The 17,645-nt window shown below is 46.3% G+C and overlaps 1 protein-coding gene across 8 annotated transcripts in view; it reads left to right on the top strand.

Moving 5' to 3' along the window:
• The window catches only part of MARCHF10 (membrane associated ring-CH-type finger 10), an 82,835-nt gene that overhangs the window by 55,277 nt on the left and 9,913 nt on the right, over positions 1-17,645 (top strand). For 5 of the 8 annotated variants that reach the window (XM_086687662.1, XM_086687663.1, XM_086687664.1 and 2 more), the window contains exons 6-8: positions 1,059-2,478; positions 6,538-6,704; positions 9,079-9,188. In XM_086687662.1, the coding sequence (XP_086543788.1) occupies positions 1,059-2,478; positions 6,538-6,704; positions 9,079-9,188 (1,697 nt within the window). The remainder of the gene's footprint in view (positions 1-1,058; positions 2,479-6,537; positions 6,705-9,078; positions 9,189-17,645) is intronic. The other 3 variants (XR_015244230.1, XR_015244229.1, XM_086687665.1) reach the window with 2 other exon arrangements.

Raw genomic sequence — 17,645 nt, 5'->3', positions numbered from 1 at the left:
TGGAAGTCCAGCCATTTTCTTAAGGGGAACACAGGGTCGGGGTTAAGAACACAAACCATAGTGTCAGGCGGGCTTGAGTTTGAATGATCACACCCTGGCTTCCTAGAAATGTGACCTTGGGTAAGTTTTGTGACCTAAGCCTTGGTGCCTTCAATCATAAAGTGGTGTCATTGTGGCACCTATTTCCTAGGATTCTGAGGCAAAATGTGTGTATGTAATAAAGTTAGTATGGTGCCTGGCCCATTCAGTATAAGCCCGCAGTAAGGTGTGCTTAGTCGTTATTTTTATAAGGCAAGTTTTGACCGAGTGACTTCACCACTAGAAATTGCTACCCATTTGGGCACTTTGCCTCCTCTTCTCCATACATCTCTTCATAATTTAGAATCAGGGGGCGGGGGAGGAATTCTATTATTACTCGAGGTTACAAATCGACTGGGAGCTAGTGACAAAGAGAAGGTAATGATGTCATGAGAGAGTTATCATTTTTATTGCACTAAGCACTAAATGTAACCCAAGTCATCAGGGTAACTGGACACCAGCTTCTAGAGCCTTCCTCCCAATCTGCCCAGGTAGATTATATTTTAAGATTTTTTAAAGCTGTGTGTGGTGCAGGAGTGTCATAAATGCATGTTGAATGAATCCAGATGAAAAGGCACTGGTGGTTTTTGTAGAAGCCATTCCTGGAGTGCTGGTTTTCCTTATCCACAAACACTGTTATGAAAACCAGCATTTGAGAGATTTCCCCATAATCGGCCCTGACTGACCTGGGCTGGACAGTCTTCCCAAAGCTTCCACAAAAAAAAAGACCTGTATCCTCAGGGTCACCCTGTCGCCCCAGAACCAGCCCGAGCTCCACAAAATGTACAAAGAAGACTCCAGAAGCGTAAAATGAAGCTACCTCTACTGTCCTGCTTCTGTACCTCCAGCCGTTTTAAAGCGTGCAGATTTCCTTCTCTAGGCTTGCTTGTTTCCTTGAGGGACTCTCACTCTTAGTGTTCGAGCTCTTTCATCCGTGAGCACCTATAGAAGAATGATAAACTTGTCTTTTCTCCATGCAGATCCAATAGTTCAACAAGAGGGCCCAGTGTGGGCCAGTGGCACCAAGCTGAAGAGGCCAACTCAAGAGAGAAGACACTTAGTCCCATCTTCACAGCTAATGACTATGACTGAGAATACCTCTGAGAGAGCCAAAAAAGGAGACTCAAGTGTTCTTTCTCAGAATGAGCCACATTCGGGCCTATCTCAGGCCTTCCTAGGAACAAACAGCCCTCAAGTGTCGAGTGAGTCCTTGGGGCCACCACTCCTAACCACCACCATGGGAGGGTCAAGAAGGGCACCATTTAGATTCAGAGATGAAGATTTTTATTCCATTTTATCATTAAACCCTGGAGGAGAAAATGATGACACTGAGGAGGAGACCCTCATAGAGGAAGAACTTTTGTTGGTTGGTATGCACCGGCCTCGTTCTCCTCCCAGTCATAAGAGAAGTCGATTTCTTGGGACGTCGGCCACTCAGGCCAAAAGTAAAAATTTTGAAGAAAGTCCTGAAAATTGCAGAGCAAATTCGGTAAGAAGAACTGAGTCCAGTCGTGGCTCATTAAGAATGAGCAATGCAATGGAACCAGTGACAGAGCAGCTTCCTGTGGGGGCAAGGGTGTCTCAAGACCTCAAGCAACCTGGTGGAGGGTCTCCTAACGAGAATGACAGTGGTGACAGTGAACATGAGAAAAGCACCTTTCCTTCATGGGACACCAAATCCACAGCTAGTCTAGATGATGGCCTCAGTGCCGAAAATGGATTTAGAGACTGTACCTCCACGGAAGACAGGCCTGGTATCCGTGATTATGAAAGAGATTGGCATGCCTACTTAAGCAGTTCTAGTAATTCTCTTGACTGTTTTCTTTCTGGTAGACCAACAGCTCCAAGATCACCAGTGAGTTTATCTTATAACTCTCCTGGATCATTAATGCATTCTGCCATGAGAGATGATATTCCAGTAGACTTGTCGATGTCGTCTACATTTATTCACAGTTCAGACTCAGAGGGAAACTCAAGGTTGAATGTTCGCCGACCATTGTCCCCTATTAGAAATAGGAATCCACTCGCCAGTGCTGAGAACCACAGTTATTTTCCAGTAAACAGTGCACATGAATTTGATGTCAGGGGAGCAGAAGATATTCCTTTAACGAACCCATCCCAGGGGGCTCTAGAATATACGGAAGAGCTCTTACTAAATCCTCAAAGCAACTTGTCCTTGGGGGAGTCTTCTAGCTCCTCACCGTCAAGAATGAACTTACAAGGCCATTTGCACGTGCCTGGGTCCCTGCAAGAAAATATGCCTTTTACTTTCTTCGCGGTCTCTAATTTCCCAAATCCAAGTGATAACGGGAACAGAATGGCAGCCTCTGCTTTCACAGATGAAAAGGAAGCCAATAAGATAAAGGCAGACTCTGAGAAACTCAAGAAACTGCAAGAAAGGTGAGGAATTTTCATAATGATATGTATATACTTTTTTATTCCGTTTTTCCAGGTAGAAATAACCACTGCCTTCATTAGAACATCATGGGAATTTTAAATCCTAAGTAGGCCCTTCCTTGACATTTTAATGATTGCTTTTATCGACAACATTATCTATTTTGTTGCTCTTAAAATGTGTGTATCTATGAGGAAAATTTTGGTGTTCCAGCTCAATCTCTCCAGTATTCCCCAAATGTTTTTTTCCCTAAATTCCATAACTTTAAGGAAGGCAAGTTTGCTAGACATAAGGGATTTTTGACTGCTACATAGGGCTAGCTCTTCTCATGGGCAATTAGGAACCAGGATCTTTTACGAAAAGGTTGCTATCTCCCCAGAGAGTGAGCCACTCCACACTTGAGGTTCACCAGCTCTCCCTCATGGGACTTTGTGCAAATCCAACCAACAGTTCTAGAATTTGAATCTTTCCAACCAAAAGGCCTGTCCCAAACCGTTACCATGGTTACCTCGGTTCTCCGAAGGGCTACGCTGGGGTAACCACAGCTTCCATTTTATGTGTTCTTTCTCATGCATGAGAGAGAAACAGGTCTTTTTTCTGGATTGCCCTTTCCTTTGATCTTCCCTGTCTTGTAAGATGATGTGGGGATATTTCACAACATCCACAATATATGAAATTTGATACTTTTTAAAGCCATCATTAGACACCGTGTCAGGATTCTGTTTCCTTTACGTAGGTGTTACCACACCCTGATGTTGGCTTACTGATCAGGAAACGCATTCTGTGAATGCAAGCCGCCTTTGTGTACGTTAGTGTGGCTCATTTCAGCCGTTAGTTATCTATTGATATTCATTGTAAGTGGGGAAATTCTAAGGCAATGAATTAGAATGTAGAGGGTAAGAGAGGACACAGGACACACACCTACTACTCCTTGAGGTCTGTTATCCAACTGCAGGAGTTAAGTCACTCTCCTATTAGCAGTACCTTTTCCTTTCCATATTTATTTATTTTTTTAATATTTATGTATTTTTGAGAGACAGAGAGAGACAGAGCATGAGCAGGGGAGGGGCTGAGAGAGAAGGAGACACCGAATCCAGGCTCTGAGCCGTCAGCACAGAGCCCGACAGGGGGCTCGAACTCACAAACCACAAGATCATGACCTGAGCCAAAGTGGACACTTAACCGACTAAGCCACCCAGGCACCCCAATTTTCCTTTATACGAGCTACCAGCAGACCGACTCATGGTTAAGGGCCAAAAGGCCTCACACTCACCCATCTACACCTGTCCAAAAATACAGCTTCAGACCCACTTGTCAGGAGTCTGGTCTTCCACCATCCCAAAGTGATGCCTTGGAGCTAAAAATGATTTCTTTTAAAAATACATCCACGTCTCGGCATGGCAATGCATTAAACAGCTATGAGTTATGTACTTCGCCTATCAGACACCCTTTTTCTTTCTGTATGTAATAAACCTTATGCTTTTCTGTTTATCTCAAAAATGTTCATTCTAGGAAGTATGAAAAATATAAACTTAAAAGAAAAATCACCTGTAATCCTATAATCCAGAGATAAGCACTATAAAATAACTTTGCTTCCCATCTTTTATCTTTGCATATAAATGCAATTTTTAGTAAGCATTGGCTCATATTTTATAATATGCCTCATTTAAATATTTCAAGCCCATTTCTCAATGCCACTTATACTCTTTAAAAATTTTCCCTTAGTTACTTTAATGCATACAAATAGAGAATTCGAAATAAGGCAAAACCCAGATATCCCTGTGCCTACCTTCTAGCTAATAGAACTTTACTGGAGCCCTTGAGCCCCTCACCCACCCTATCTCATCTACCCCCTCCCAATATCCTTTCTGCCCCCAGGAAACCATTCTTGCATTGTATTTATCATTCCTTTGAATTTATTTATTTATTTATTTATTTATTTATTTATTTATTTATGTAATCTCTACACCCAACGTGGGGCTTGAACTCACAACCCTGAGACCAAGAGCCGCATACTCCTCTGACTGAGCCAGCCAGGGCCCCCTCTTGATGTCTTTTAATGAAAATAAATTTTTAATTTTACTGGAGTCAAATATATCCATCTTTATGGATTGTGATTTGTATCTTGTTATCTTGATGAAGAAATCCTTTACTAACTGAAGGTCATTAACATGTTCTATCTATTTGGGGCACCTGGGTGGCTCAATAGGTTGAGTGACTTTGACTCAGATCATGATCTTGTGGTTCATGAGTTCGAGCCCCACATTGGGCTCTGGAGTTCAGAGCCTGGAGCCCGCTTCGGATCCTGTGTCTTCCTCTCTCTCTGCCCCCCCCCCCCAACCCCACTCACGCTCTGTCTCTCTCTCTTTCTCAAAAATAAATAAACATTAAAAAAAATTGTGTGTGTTTTTTTTTTACTGGGTGTTGTATGGAAACCAATTTGACAATAAATTTCATATATAAAATAAATAAATAAATAAATAAATAAATAAATAAATAAATAAATAAATAAATAAAATAAATGGCATAAAAAATTGTTTTAAAGATATTCTTCCTATTTTTTTCTAAAATCTGTACAGTTTCACTTTGAACACTTAGGACTTAGTGTGAAATGGATTTTGGTCTTAAATGTGAAGTAATGTTTAATATGTGATGTGAGGTATGCTTTGTGAATGCCCAACTGTCCCAAGATCTTTCCTTGCTCAACTGAAGGGCCACCTCTGTCTTATAACTATAAATGTACGAGTCTGCTTCAGAGCTCTCTATTCTGGCCTGTTCCTTTTTGTTTTTCCCTAATCCAATACGACGTCATCTTAATGTCTGTAGCTTTTATAAGTTTTGGTAGCCAGTGGTGCCCTTTGGTAGGCCTCCCCACTTTGTTCCTCAAGAGTCCTGGGCTATACACGTTTCAGAATCAGCTTGTTGGGATTTTCACTGAAACTGCATTGAATCTGTAGATTATTCTGGGGAGAACTGACATCTTAGAGATACTGAGTCTTTAAAAAATATGATTTATCTCCTCTTTTGTTTGTGCCCATAATGGAAAACTATAATTCGGTTCCTTTTCATGACTTCTGTTTCCTGGGGAGGAAGGTCTCTTCAGAAACTCAGCACACACTTCTATCTCCAGAGCAATGCCCATTTCTTCCTCTCCTTTGATTTGAGTCTCTGGCCAGTTTCCTTTCCTTGACCAGACAGTCCCCAGGCCATGAGGATTCTAAAGAACAAACCATAGACTTCCTAAGGGCCTCCCAACATGAACATCAACCAGCTAGTCTTCACTCCCCGTCGATTAGACACAAACATATCTGCTTACATTTTCACTAATTCCGTCTTTATCAGATCCCAGCAGCTTACATTCTGGAATGTTGGCAAAATTTCTTGGCAAGTGTTATGCTATTGGTGAATTCACATCCAGGTTCCTTGGTTCATCATCATCCCAAACGACATCTAGTGAGGGGTCTCTGTGTGCAAATACTTTGCCAGACTCTCGATGCACTTTGCAGAGCGGTGACACTGCCATCATGGCATCCAGGCTGCCCAAGACCCTGTTAGATAAGTATTGGTGGTATTGGCACCACATGGCTTTATACGTGAGGAAACAGAGACCTGAGAAGCTTCGAGAACTGGTCCAGAGTCACCAAACCCACATGTTTCAGAGACAAGCCTCAAACCCAGGCCCCCTGCCTGCAAATCCCACGTACTCAACAACAAGCCACACCGCCAACTCCCTCACAGTGGCCACGACAGGGGGAGGGGCGCCCAGCCCTTTCCATGACTTTCTTCTGTAGCCCTGTCCCACGCCTCTAGATTTATGGAGGCATTGCTGGTTCTCCTGGTCAGCTCACACGTACCACTAGCTGCAGAGGAGCCTGACACAAGACTTTGTGCACCTGCTATCAGTAACCCGGAAGAAGTTTCAGCAGGGTGGGAGGGAGCAGGGGGTGGGCCTGGGGAGTCCTGGGGGGGGCCTCCCCCTTGAACATCCTGGGATGTGGTATTTGTAGTTTGTAGACACTGCAACTGTGCAGACCCCTGCTCACCAGAGCTTGTTTTCCATTTAGTCTCCTGGAGGAGGACTCAGAGGAGGAAGGAGACTTGTGTCGCATCTGTCAGATAGCCGGGGGTTCCCCAACCAACCCCCTCCTGGAGCCTTGCGGCTGTGTGGGAAGCCTGCGGTTTGTTCATCAGGAGTGCCTGAAAAAGTGGCTGAAAGTGAAAATAACATCAGGTGGGTGGGGAAGGAGAAGCGGAAAACGTGAGCCAACATATAATTAATATGAGACACCACCGTGCGGGACTCCGAGCCTGGACAACTGTCCCCTCTCCTCCTAAGCAGTAGCCAGAAGAACCATGGCCCCTGACCCCAGGACTCTTGCTCACAGCGCTGATGGATAGTAGCGGGTCTAAATGCTGCCTTTAAATTATGGGAGGGAAATGAATTTGTTTCCCAAGTCTGAGAGAAGAATCTTGGCGATGCTATTAAATCCTACCCCACTTGAGCCCGAGCAGAGATGCTAAGATTCCCTCCCAGGAGGAAGGAAACTGAAATAGGTCAGTGGTTGCACCTCAGCAAAAGCACACAGCAGCCATGCCTGCTAATAGACACCTGGCAAAAGCAGTTCTGCTTCCTTTTATTTGCGGGGGAAGGAGGGTGTCACCTAAGAAACTGAGCAAAGCTGCGTTTTGGCAGTAGGGGCAGGGAAAGAGTGCTGATCTAATTTTCTAGAACCGTATTAGGTAAAGAGATTTCCGCGTGCTGGCTTTGTCAGCTCTGTCTTTTGCAGATCTTGTAACTGAATGTGAAGCCCTTTCTCAACTCCCTGGGGAGGTTATAACCTAAATACGGCCACATGGGGAGGTCAGCTGTGGTTTTCTTGGCAGAAAACAGGGGGTTTCTTTAAAACATGGTTTGAGGAAGAAGGGCAACTTGAATAACAACAACCAAAAACAAACAAACAAACCAAAACAAAATTAACAAACAAAAACAAACAAAAAACCCAAAACAGGAAACGGCAATGCAAAGAACCCATTACAAAATAGCTGCTATGTCTTTCAGAGACAACTCCCTGAAAACCTTTTACCCCATAGCTGGATCCTAGTTCTCTTCTCTCCGTGTTTTCCTCCTTGGTTATCACTCTTTCAGGCAGCCTGGGAGACCTAAGAGCTTTATCCTGTCCCCATAGGGAGTGGCCACGTCCCCTCCAGAGAAAGAGGCAGGAACCGTGGGCCGATCACATTACCCGTCTCCTCCCTGATCCCCTGTCCACCTTCTGCATTTTCCCGAGCAAGGGAAACAAACCTGGGCCCATCATCGAAGCTGCTTAAACACATCTCCATGTAGCGAGCTTGGTACTCAAGTCCTTCAGACGGGGAGGAAACGGGGATCTTGGCCGCTAATGACCCTGTCATGCAGTGTTTTATCTTACTGCAAATTTGGGCCAATTAAACATCTAGCACAGGAAAAGATCACTCATGAAATGTGCAATGAAAGCGCTGCTAACTGCTTGTAAAACGCGAGCATCAGTAGGGGTGTGTTGAGCGCCATCAAGATCAGAGGCACATGGGACACTCAGTAGCCTAAAGCACTACCGAGAGGCCCTAAAAAAAAAAAAATCAAGCAAACAAAATGCAGACACGGGATCACCATTCATCCTTGTCTTTTGATGTTCTCTACCATTTACTATTTCTTTACGTCCCCATTGAGGCAGAGTAGAACTGGGGTATAAAACAGCACCAAACCTACCTTTCCCAAATAAATGCAGGTAACTAACCAGGCCTCTAGTTTCTAATGCATGAAAATAAACACCAGGACATCATTAGCAAAACTGCAGCACCCACGTGCCAGGAAAAGCCGCTGGGCATGGTGTTTGCCTCAACACAGCACGGTTCTGCATCTTCCATTTTTGCTTTGGGGACCAGGATAAGCGGAGAAAAAATGCTGATCTAGAATAGATGTTAAAAAAAAAAAAAAATTAAAAAAACCAACAACCCCACAGCAACAAAGGAAGGCTTCTCATGTTTCTTTTCCCAGATGAGGCTGAGCTCAGTCTCAGGGGCTGGCCAGAGATACTGCTGTGCTAGTTCCCATACATGGCCCCCGGCTCCCTCACCCCCCCAGGAGGTCACCTGGGTGAGAGGAAAGGCAGATTTTTAAGCCACAGACTGAGAATAGCTTCTGCCATCAATGTGGTCCTCATTTATTTGCTTGGACCTGTGTTACGTCTGTCAGAAAAACAACAACAACAAAAACAACAACATAGGCCAATCTTCACTCTTTTGGCAAACACCTATGTTACAGATTCTCTGCCTCCATATAGCAACTCCAATTTTATGAAGCAGCGTGTTTATATTTAAACAGAAAGCAAGGCCTATTATTTAAAAGTCACGAGAATTTCACGTATACAAAGCTTGCATGCATAATAATGAAAACGATTACGAAGGAAATTTTCCAGATCTCAGATTCAAGGTCCTTTTCTACAGACAATGGCTGGCTTTAAAAAGGTCACTGAAACTCAGAATTCATAACAGACACAAGTTCACTCCCAAAATGTCAGCACAGAGAGACCCAGGGCTACATGTAACAAAGAATCCTTTAATTTCAGGAGCGGATCTAGGTGCCGCGAAGACCTGCGAAATGTGTAAGCAAGGCCTGCTGGTCGATCTGGATGATTTTAACGTGACCGACTTCTACCACAAACACCAGCAATCCCGGGTAAGAGACACTCACGCCGATCTGCTTCCACGGGTCAAAGTCAGTTAGAGGCAGCGCATGGTAGGAAGACATGCTTTCCCTGATAAAGGGACAGTATTAGGCCTGTGCATGGCATGAGTCTGGGAATGTCCCCCCCCCCACCCCGGCTGGCGTCTCCAAGAAGGTCTGCTACTAAATCAGGCCATCAGGAGGTTTCGAAAGTCTTGGTCACCTGGGGTTGAGGTCCCGCTGTTGTCAGGGGCAAAAGTAGGAAGGCAGAGTAGCCGACTGGACACAGAAACAGGAATACTCTGGCAAGCTCCATGCCCCGATTTGCTGAAGTAATTTAAATTTAATAGCGACAAGGGAAAAAAAAATCAGGGTCTTGGAAAAAATGGTCCCTAATTTACATAGCAAGTAACTCTAGGGTAATAAGAAACTGCTTTACTGTTTATTAACAGGTAGTAAGCACCTAGTGTGTGCTTTTTAACACCCGGTGAATTAATTCTCCTGGGGCATTTGGGTTGCAATTCTAATACTGTGAAAAAGCTAGTGGGGCACCTGGGTGGCTCAGTCGGTTAAGCGGCCGACTTTGGCTAAGGTCGTGATCTCGCGGTCCGTGAGTTCGAGCCCCGCATCGGGCTCTGTGCTGACAGCTTGGAGCCTGGAGCCTGCTTCTGTTTCTGTGTCTCCCTCTCTCTCTGCCCCTCCCCCGTTTGCGCTCTGTCTCTCTCTCTGCCTTCCAAAAATGAATAAATGTTAAAAATTTAAAAAAAAAAAAAAGCTAGGTAACCTTATGTGGGAAGGTGATCCGTGCTCAGAATAATAGTTAATTGTTCAGTTCTCAGGCAAACGATCTTTTCTTTAGAACTGCACTGTCCAATATGGCAGCCACAAGCCACATGTGGCTAATGAACAAGTGGCTACTGCCACTCAAGATGTGCTACGTGAGGGGCACCTGGGTGGCTCAGTCCGTTGAGATCTGACTCTTGATTTCAGCTCATGTCATGATCCCAGGGTTGTGAGATCGAGCCCTATGTAGGGCTTCACACTAGCCTCCCTGAGATTCTCTCTCTCTCTCTCTTTCTCTCTCTCTCCCTCTGCCCCTCCCTTGCTCCACCCCTCTCTAAAATTAAAAAAAAAAAAATTAAAAAGAAAGATGTGCTGTGTCAAATGCACACTGAATTTCAAAGACTCAGTATTAAAAAAGGCAAAATATCACATAAATAATTTTATATTAATTATATGTTGAAATAATATTTTGAATATACGGGGCTAAATAAAACATACTATTAAAATTAATTTCACCAGTGTCTTTTCACTTCTTTAATGTGGCTACTGGGAAGAATCAAGTTACATACCGGGCTTGCATCTGTGACTCACATTGTATTTCCATCGGGTGATGTTTATCTACAAGGTGCCTTGCATGTAATAAGCAGTCAATAAGTATTTATCAAATGAAAATAGTCATCATTACCATTATGATTTAACATGATTAGGAAAAAAAAAAGGATTAATAACCGTAACTGTAAAGCACATTACTTTAAAACTATAAAATCATTGTTAGTAAATAAAATGTCATTCTTCAGAGGAGTCCCTTTGACTTTTAAATCATTTGCCTGTGCCCAGACCTTTTTGTTTGTTTGTTTGTTTGTTTTTTGGAAAAAAGCACAGCTGAGTCAAAATGCTGCATCTGAGTCTAGGCAATTGTTTAGTTACCTTTTTTAAAACCCTAAGGCTTCAAGACAGAAGGACAAACTATTGATAAGAATGAAATATTTGAATAGCACAACCAAGAAGTTTCTTGGAAAACTTGGAAAAAAGGAAGAAAGAATTTCCTGAGAAATAAATGTATTTTGAGTCCATCCTTTCTGAGGCCTGAGGGTCTTGAATCACTCGGTCACAAACCCCAGGCACTGAGATGAGAAACAGAAGTGATTCTGGAACCACACTACTGAAGGGAACCAGGGCCCGTGAGCGCCTGAGATCAGGATGCCAGCCAGGGTGCATAAGGTTCCACGTGGTCATCTTGGATGATTATTTCCGGAAATGGAACCTGTGGGACTTCCTGAGAAGGACATGTCCAGACAAGGCCAGGTTATGTGGAATACTACCAGAATGGTCTGCAGACATCACACAGTGCAGCCCAAGGGATTGCCTTGTCTAGGGAAGACCCCTGTTGGTTCCAAGTATTTCTGCATCGTTCACCCTCTGCAAAGCAGCTACCACCACTGTGCGCTGTTGGTTTACCATTGGTATTTGTAGAATTCACTCACAGCAGACTTTTCAAGTTGTAGTAAAATGTTTGCACTCACGTAGCCAGAGGCAGCCTACCCCACCGAAGAGCACACCAGCTTTGATGAAGGTATGAACCTAAATCCCTATTCCCCTCCCCAAAGTTGCTGTGTGACCTCGGGGAAACTACACAAGCTCTCTGGATCTCAGTTCTCTCATCTGTAGGAAGGAGGAGATAGTTCCTACCCCACAGGATGAGAGGTAGGAAAAGACTTGAGGATAACCCCTAATCCAGGACCTGTGCAGAGAAGGCGCTCAGGAAATGAGATCCACCGTGTTACAGCCCCAGAGATGCCCAACGTCTCTGGACTCGAGGGAGGCAGCTAAGCACGCCAGGACAAGGCTAGAGTCCATCACTGAAAAAAGCCAACCAGCCCATGCAGGGGTCATACCCGTAACCTTGGCTTCACTGCATCCTACCAGTGGAGAGAAGCATCTACAAGCATGTCCTAACCAGAACCATGGAAGTAACTGTGTTAGCCAGAATCTTGGTGGAAGAGATCGAGGCACCCTCAACAGGGGTGAGTAAGGAGAGCTGACCTAAGAGCAGAAATGTGCAGGAAAAGAAACCAACAAGGTAGGATGAAGTATCCTGAGACTGGCATTGTGACCTTTCCCAGGCCTCAAGTGACAAGGGGAGGGTGCAACCACCAGGATCAAGAGACCCATAGGTATAGGAGAGAGAGTCTGCAATGGCCTGTGACCTTCAGTAACGGAAAGCAGCCACTGCCACACCACTCTCCAGCAGAGAGGGAACAAGAAGAATAACCACCCGGCCTCCCTCTCCTCCCGCCCTCTGGTCCCCTGCCAGGGCCTCCCATTGGCCAAACCCAACGGGAAGCCAGAGAACAAGGGGGTCTAGTTAATGCGATCCATTGAGATCGGCGTGTAGGGCACAGCACAGGGTGGAAACTGAATCTGGAGGGGAAAGCAGAAAATACCTAGCACAGTGATTACTCTACATGGAAGCAGAAAAGAGTTTAAATGAGTTTCAGCAAGAACCTGACAGGCCATCAAAGCCTTTTGAAAATGCCCTTCATTATAACCACAGGTGGAAACTAGACTGACAGACCCACCCTGGTGGGCGAACAACAGTCCCAAGAACCAACGAGAAGTATTCACCTGCAGGTGGAAAACAGTTGCGGGCTCACCCTTTCGCAATGGTTCTGACTGCTCTGATGGACCCTTGTGGATTTAATGGAGTCTGTTTGCCAACAGTCTGAGTTAAACTTGAGACAGTAGGGAAGCATGACTTAGACAAGTTCAGAAACTCCGTGGACCAATGCGGAAGTAACTATTGTTGAACAGAAAGATATGGAGGATATAATATGCTATAATATGCTCTCGGCTCGTCCCCAGCTGGGGAGGCCCCTTGGCCTGGCCTTGGAGTTGTTATGTCTACACGGGCTCCTGAGGTCCAGGCCTTTCCCGACTCTCAAACCTTGGTCCTCTGGCCATCTTAGCCAATGCCCAGTGCCCTTCACTCCTGGCAAACAAGTTCCTTTGTTGAGACGTGAGGTAGCTGGTCCCCAAAACAGACATATACAAGGAAAAGATCAAAACCAGAAGAAGCCTAGAACTGACTTCAGCCCAGTCTGGGTCTCACTTGACCTCAACTAACTTGCTAACTCACTAATTAACAATTAACTTATTATCTTATGCATTTTTTCTTTAGGTGGTTTTGGGGTTTTTTTTGTTTTTGTTTTTGTTTGCTTTTCTTCAATTATAAAAATCACAAACATGCAAAAATCCCCTATAATTAACATTTAGCTGCATGCCTTTTTATTTTCCTATTAAAGTATTCATGTCTAGGCCGGGCCCCAGAGATTCTGATTTAATTGATCTGGGATGGGCCCAGGTATCAAAAAAAAAATTTTTTTTTGAAATGTGGCAAAATACACATAACATAAAAGTTTAACTTTTAAAACACATATTGAGAGCCTATTGTATATCAGATGCTCTGCTGGAGACACCGAGGTGCCCAAGACCAGCACAGTCACTTCCTTCTAACGGGAAGGGCATAGGGAGGGTAACCCTAGTGTGGGAGCATCACAACGAGGGATGCGCAGGCAGCTTGGGAACAGCCACAAAGAGGTCTGACCCGTTCTCAGGACCAGAGAAAGATTCCCTGAGGCAGAGACAGTTAAGACCAGGAAGGAAAAAGAGGAGTGAGCTCTCTATCCACCTGCCCTTGAAGGCAAAATCTGAGACATCAAAGAAAGACACCTGACACCAGATCTGATCCCAGATCGCAGTCATGCCCACTGGGTGTCCAGTCAGCATTGTCAATGGCTTTGAGGGTGTGGAGGGGCTTAGACCAGTGTTTTCCTGGTTTGCTTCAACGCACCTGAGTAGAAGTAGAGTGAATGTTGCCCATGGGTTTTAACAGGGCATTGAAATGTGATTATGCCCCATCCCTCAGACACTGGGTGGTTCCTGTAGGCCCCGTAGATCAAGGCTTGTTACTTGGCTTCTAGTGGCTGGATTAGCAGCTCCTACAGGCTGTGTGCAGAGTGGCCCCATGAAGCAGAAACAACTGCGGGGGCCCTAGGACCTGGACTCAGCACGTTGGGGCTGCTGGCACCTGGTGGCCCAATCATAGCTCAACCCTCCCACCCTCCTTACTCAAGGATGCCTGAAAAGTAAGCCCAAGAAGCATCCTTCGCTCTGTGGGTGCTGTCCGGGAAGGAGGAGTCCTGTGTGACGTTTCTCACCTGGGAAGTAGGCCTCAGATCTGGCTCTGGCTGGGGCACTCAGTGTTGGGGTGCAAGGAAGAACCCCCCAGATAGAGCTCGAACTAACATTCCAAACTCCAAGACAGGCCAGGAGAAAGCAGGCTGAAGCACAGTTTAGATCACAGATTGTACACTCAGACGCCATAGAGGCCAGGCCCATATTAAACGGTCGGAATCCTGCAGGCGTCATTATAATAAAGGGAGGTGGTCACCGAGGCAAAATGGAGAGTACTGTCTCCAACTGGAGAAGTTCGTGTCTGTCTGCCCATCCTTCCTCTCCTTCGTTCCCTTTCTTTCCTTCCCTTCCTTCCGCCCTCCCTACTTCCCTTCCCTTCCTTCCTTCCTTCCCACCAGAGCACATCCCCAGACCACATTGTTGATCCATAGCTTAGAGCAGTGGTTCTCCAAGAGGGGTGATCCCCAGTAGCATCAGCATCAATTAGGAACTTGTTAGAAATACACATTCTTTGGCTCTACCCACCAGACCCACTGAATCAGAATCTGGGGGAGGGGGAGAGGTGGTGCCCAGCAACTGCTTTTTTTTTTTTTAAGTTTATTTATTTATTTTGAGAGAGAGAGAGCGAGAGAGCATGTGTAGTGCATATGAGCAGAGGCAGGGGAGGGGCAGAGAAAGAGGGAGACGGAATCCCAAGCAGGCTCCATGCTATCAGCACAGAGCCTGATGCTAGGCTTGGGCTCAATCCGACGAACGATGAGATCTGGACCTGAGCTGAAATCAAGAGTCAGATGCTTAACCAACTGAGCCACCCAGGTGACCCCCAGCAGCTATGTTTTAAAAGGCCCTTTCAGTAATTCTGATGCACATTCAAGTTGGGAGTGACTAGGGTCAAAAAACACGGCTAAATGGGCCACCGTCTGGTCCAAAATCATACATTTTTGTCATTCTTTCATCTGTACATATATTTATTGAGCACACACCAAATATCCAGGGCTAGGCACGAGCACAGGATCAAACAGGCACATGTGGTCCTTGCCCTGAGTCCTATCTTTCCTCTCTGCCTCTCATAGGATATTTTTATTTTGCAACATACCACGTCCACTTGTATTAGCTCATTTTGCCAAAAACACCTTGGAGAAACAGGCAGGATAGAGGTTACTTCTCCCCTTTTTATAACTGGAGTCACTTGGGTCAGGCCCAGTTAAAACTCCACCCGAAGTCTCAGCACTCGATGGCCCCAGGCTGCCCCGCTCTGGGGGCCCACGCCCACTGCGTGATGGAGATGTGCTGCTGTCTTCTTTGCCCGGCTGCACAGGAGGGTCTCAGCGGGCCTCTGGCTGTCATTGCTCTGAAGCACAGGCCTGGCTTTGCTCCATCGCCGCCACGGACAGATGTCCTTGGACACACGCAGCCACCTAATCACCCTCACACCTAGGAGCATCTCTTGAACACATCTGAAGACTTGATAGGACATTCAGCCAGGCTGTCTGCGTCTTTGAGTGGATTATATGGAGAATTTCCATAGGTAGCCAATCTCTTGGCCCAAATGAATAGTAACAAAATGAAGGGGTGGGAGGGAGGTGGGAGAAAAGAAAGAAAAACATCTGGCAGGCAGCCTGAGTTCTTCGGGGCTCCTGTCCATGGCTTCATGAGCCTCCTCTCTTTCGAGCCTCCCTGCCCCCCACCCACCCACCCACTGCCGACACCGCACATGGGTGTCAATGCCCCACCAGAATGGTTCGGGGAGGGAGGGTCAGGAGAGCTACAAAAATAACGCTCCAAAACCCAGCTCATTTTGCCCTTGCCGAACAAATGCCCTGGAACTCTCTGTGATAACAAGTCCCTCCCACTTGTGGCTCGGAGCCTGAGATGACTGAGTTCACTAGCAAACGCATGCTCTGATTGGTCAGCTCAGCCCCTCTGTGGTGCATCACCAGCTCTGCAAAGGGCGCACATCAAGGGGCCCCGGCCAGTGAGATTTATGGTGCCACGTGACAGGTTCCCTCCCACAGGCCAGAGAAGAGACACAATCTGCTAGAAGTGACTTTTCAAATTATCTGCAGAAAACATTAGTGGATATTTTCCCCATCTGCATGCCTCCGGGCCTTATTGAGTCATAAAAAGTAAATGATTTCCCTGAATGCTTTGACAAACCTGATCGTTCCAAGCCATTTTCTAGCTGATTGATTTGCCATTATGCATCGGAGTGTCTCTCAGCACAAAGGCTTACTGGCGAAGAGGGTGCTGGAGAGAAAACCAGCAGTAGCTCGCGGGAGGCCACCGCCAGCCAGGGATAGAAGCAAGCAAGGGAGAAGGCTCAGTGTGCAGGGAGGAGCCGAAGGGTGTGGGTTAGGAAGGCTTCCCAGAGGCGGTGGCTTGCGAGACAGCCGACAAGGAGGCAGGTGGGAGGAGGCAATTAGGAAAAAAGTGAAAACAAGCAACTTCCTCTCTGCCCGCTCTAGGCCAAGGTCAGGAGAGCACAGAAAACACGACCAAAGGCTAAAAATAGGAGGCTAACTGCTAAGGACAGCTGACTAGAGCCTTTAAAGACAGGTCCGTAGGAGAGCGGAAGGGCCTTGAGCCGTGACCTTGGGGCCAGTGGTCAAGATCCAGAGTTGGACCTGATCCAGAAGGAAGAGTGCACCGATCCTTGCTCAACCTGGGCACCTCTTCTGGCAGCTGTTTTGTTGTTCTTCCTGAGCTACCCTTGATGCAATGGGAACAGGGAGATAGGCCCGGAAGGAAGGGAAAAGCACTGAGGTGGTCGCTGCGTCAGGTCTGAGCTTCAGTTATCCTAGGGAAACAGTCACACTTCTGACCTTTGCCCAGGGTGATGCAGAGGGCCATGTCCTCTGCTAGGGATTTTAGTCTCCCAGGGGCTTCCCGAGCTTGGTCTGGCCTTTCCCCCTCCCCCACCCATGGGGATCTGATGGGAGGCCAGGCAGGGAAACAAAGCGGAGGAGGAGGAGTCGTTTCTAATGCCCCTAATTTATTGAAGGTCCAGAAAGGGTCCACAGGCCTTGTGGCATAGACCACCAAAGGCACTGAGGACAGAGGAGCTGTCCTCAGCCAGACAGCCAGACCCTCCCTGTGTACCTCCCTATGTTCCCAGCACCCGTGAGAAAAATAAAACACAACCCACCGCTGAGGAAAAGCAAAATAAGGTTCATCAGGAAGGCTTCTACAAGCAGGAGACATTGCGAAGGAAGTCCTGTGAAAGGAGTAGGGGAGGGTGGGGAGGAGGGGGAGGGGGGCGGGGGGCACTCAAAACAGAAGAACAAACCAAGCCCACCGATGGAATGAGGAAGAGGTGAGCCAAGGCCCTGAGGTTCTCAGTCCATCTGGAACTCTACTGGGCACATGCTCAGCTTGCCCTCTGGGAGTTAATGGACCAGCCAGGGCTGGGGGCTTTAGGTGAGACCATCATTAAGCCCAATTATACAGAGAGAAACACACAGAACTAAGACCTGGGGCCTTTTCTCTGGACAA

Source organism: Puma concolor, chromosome E1 (genome assembly GCF_028749965.1).
Source record: "Puma concolor isolate L17-30 chromosome E1, mPumCon1.1.hap2, whole genome shotgun sequence".
Taxonomy (NCBI): Eukaryota; Metazoa; Chordata; class Mammalia; order Carnivora; family Felidae; genus Puma; species Puma concolor.
The sequence above is the reverse complement of the archived record's forward strand: the minus strand, read 5'-3'. Positions and strand labels throughout refer to the sequence as shown.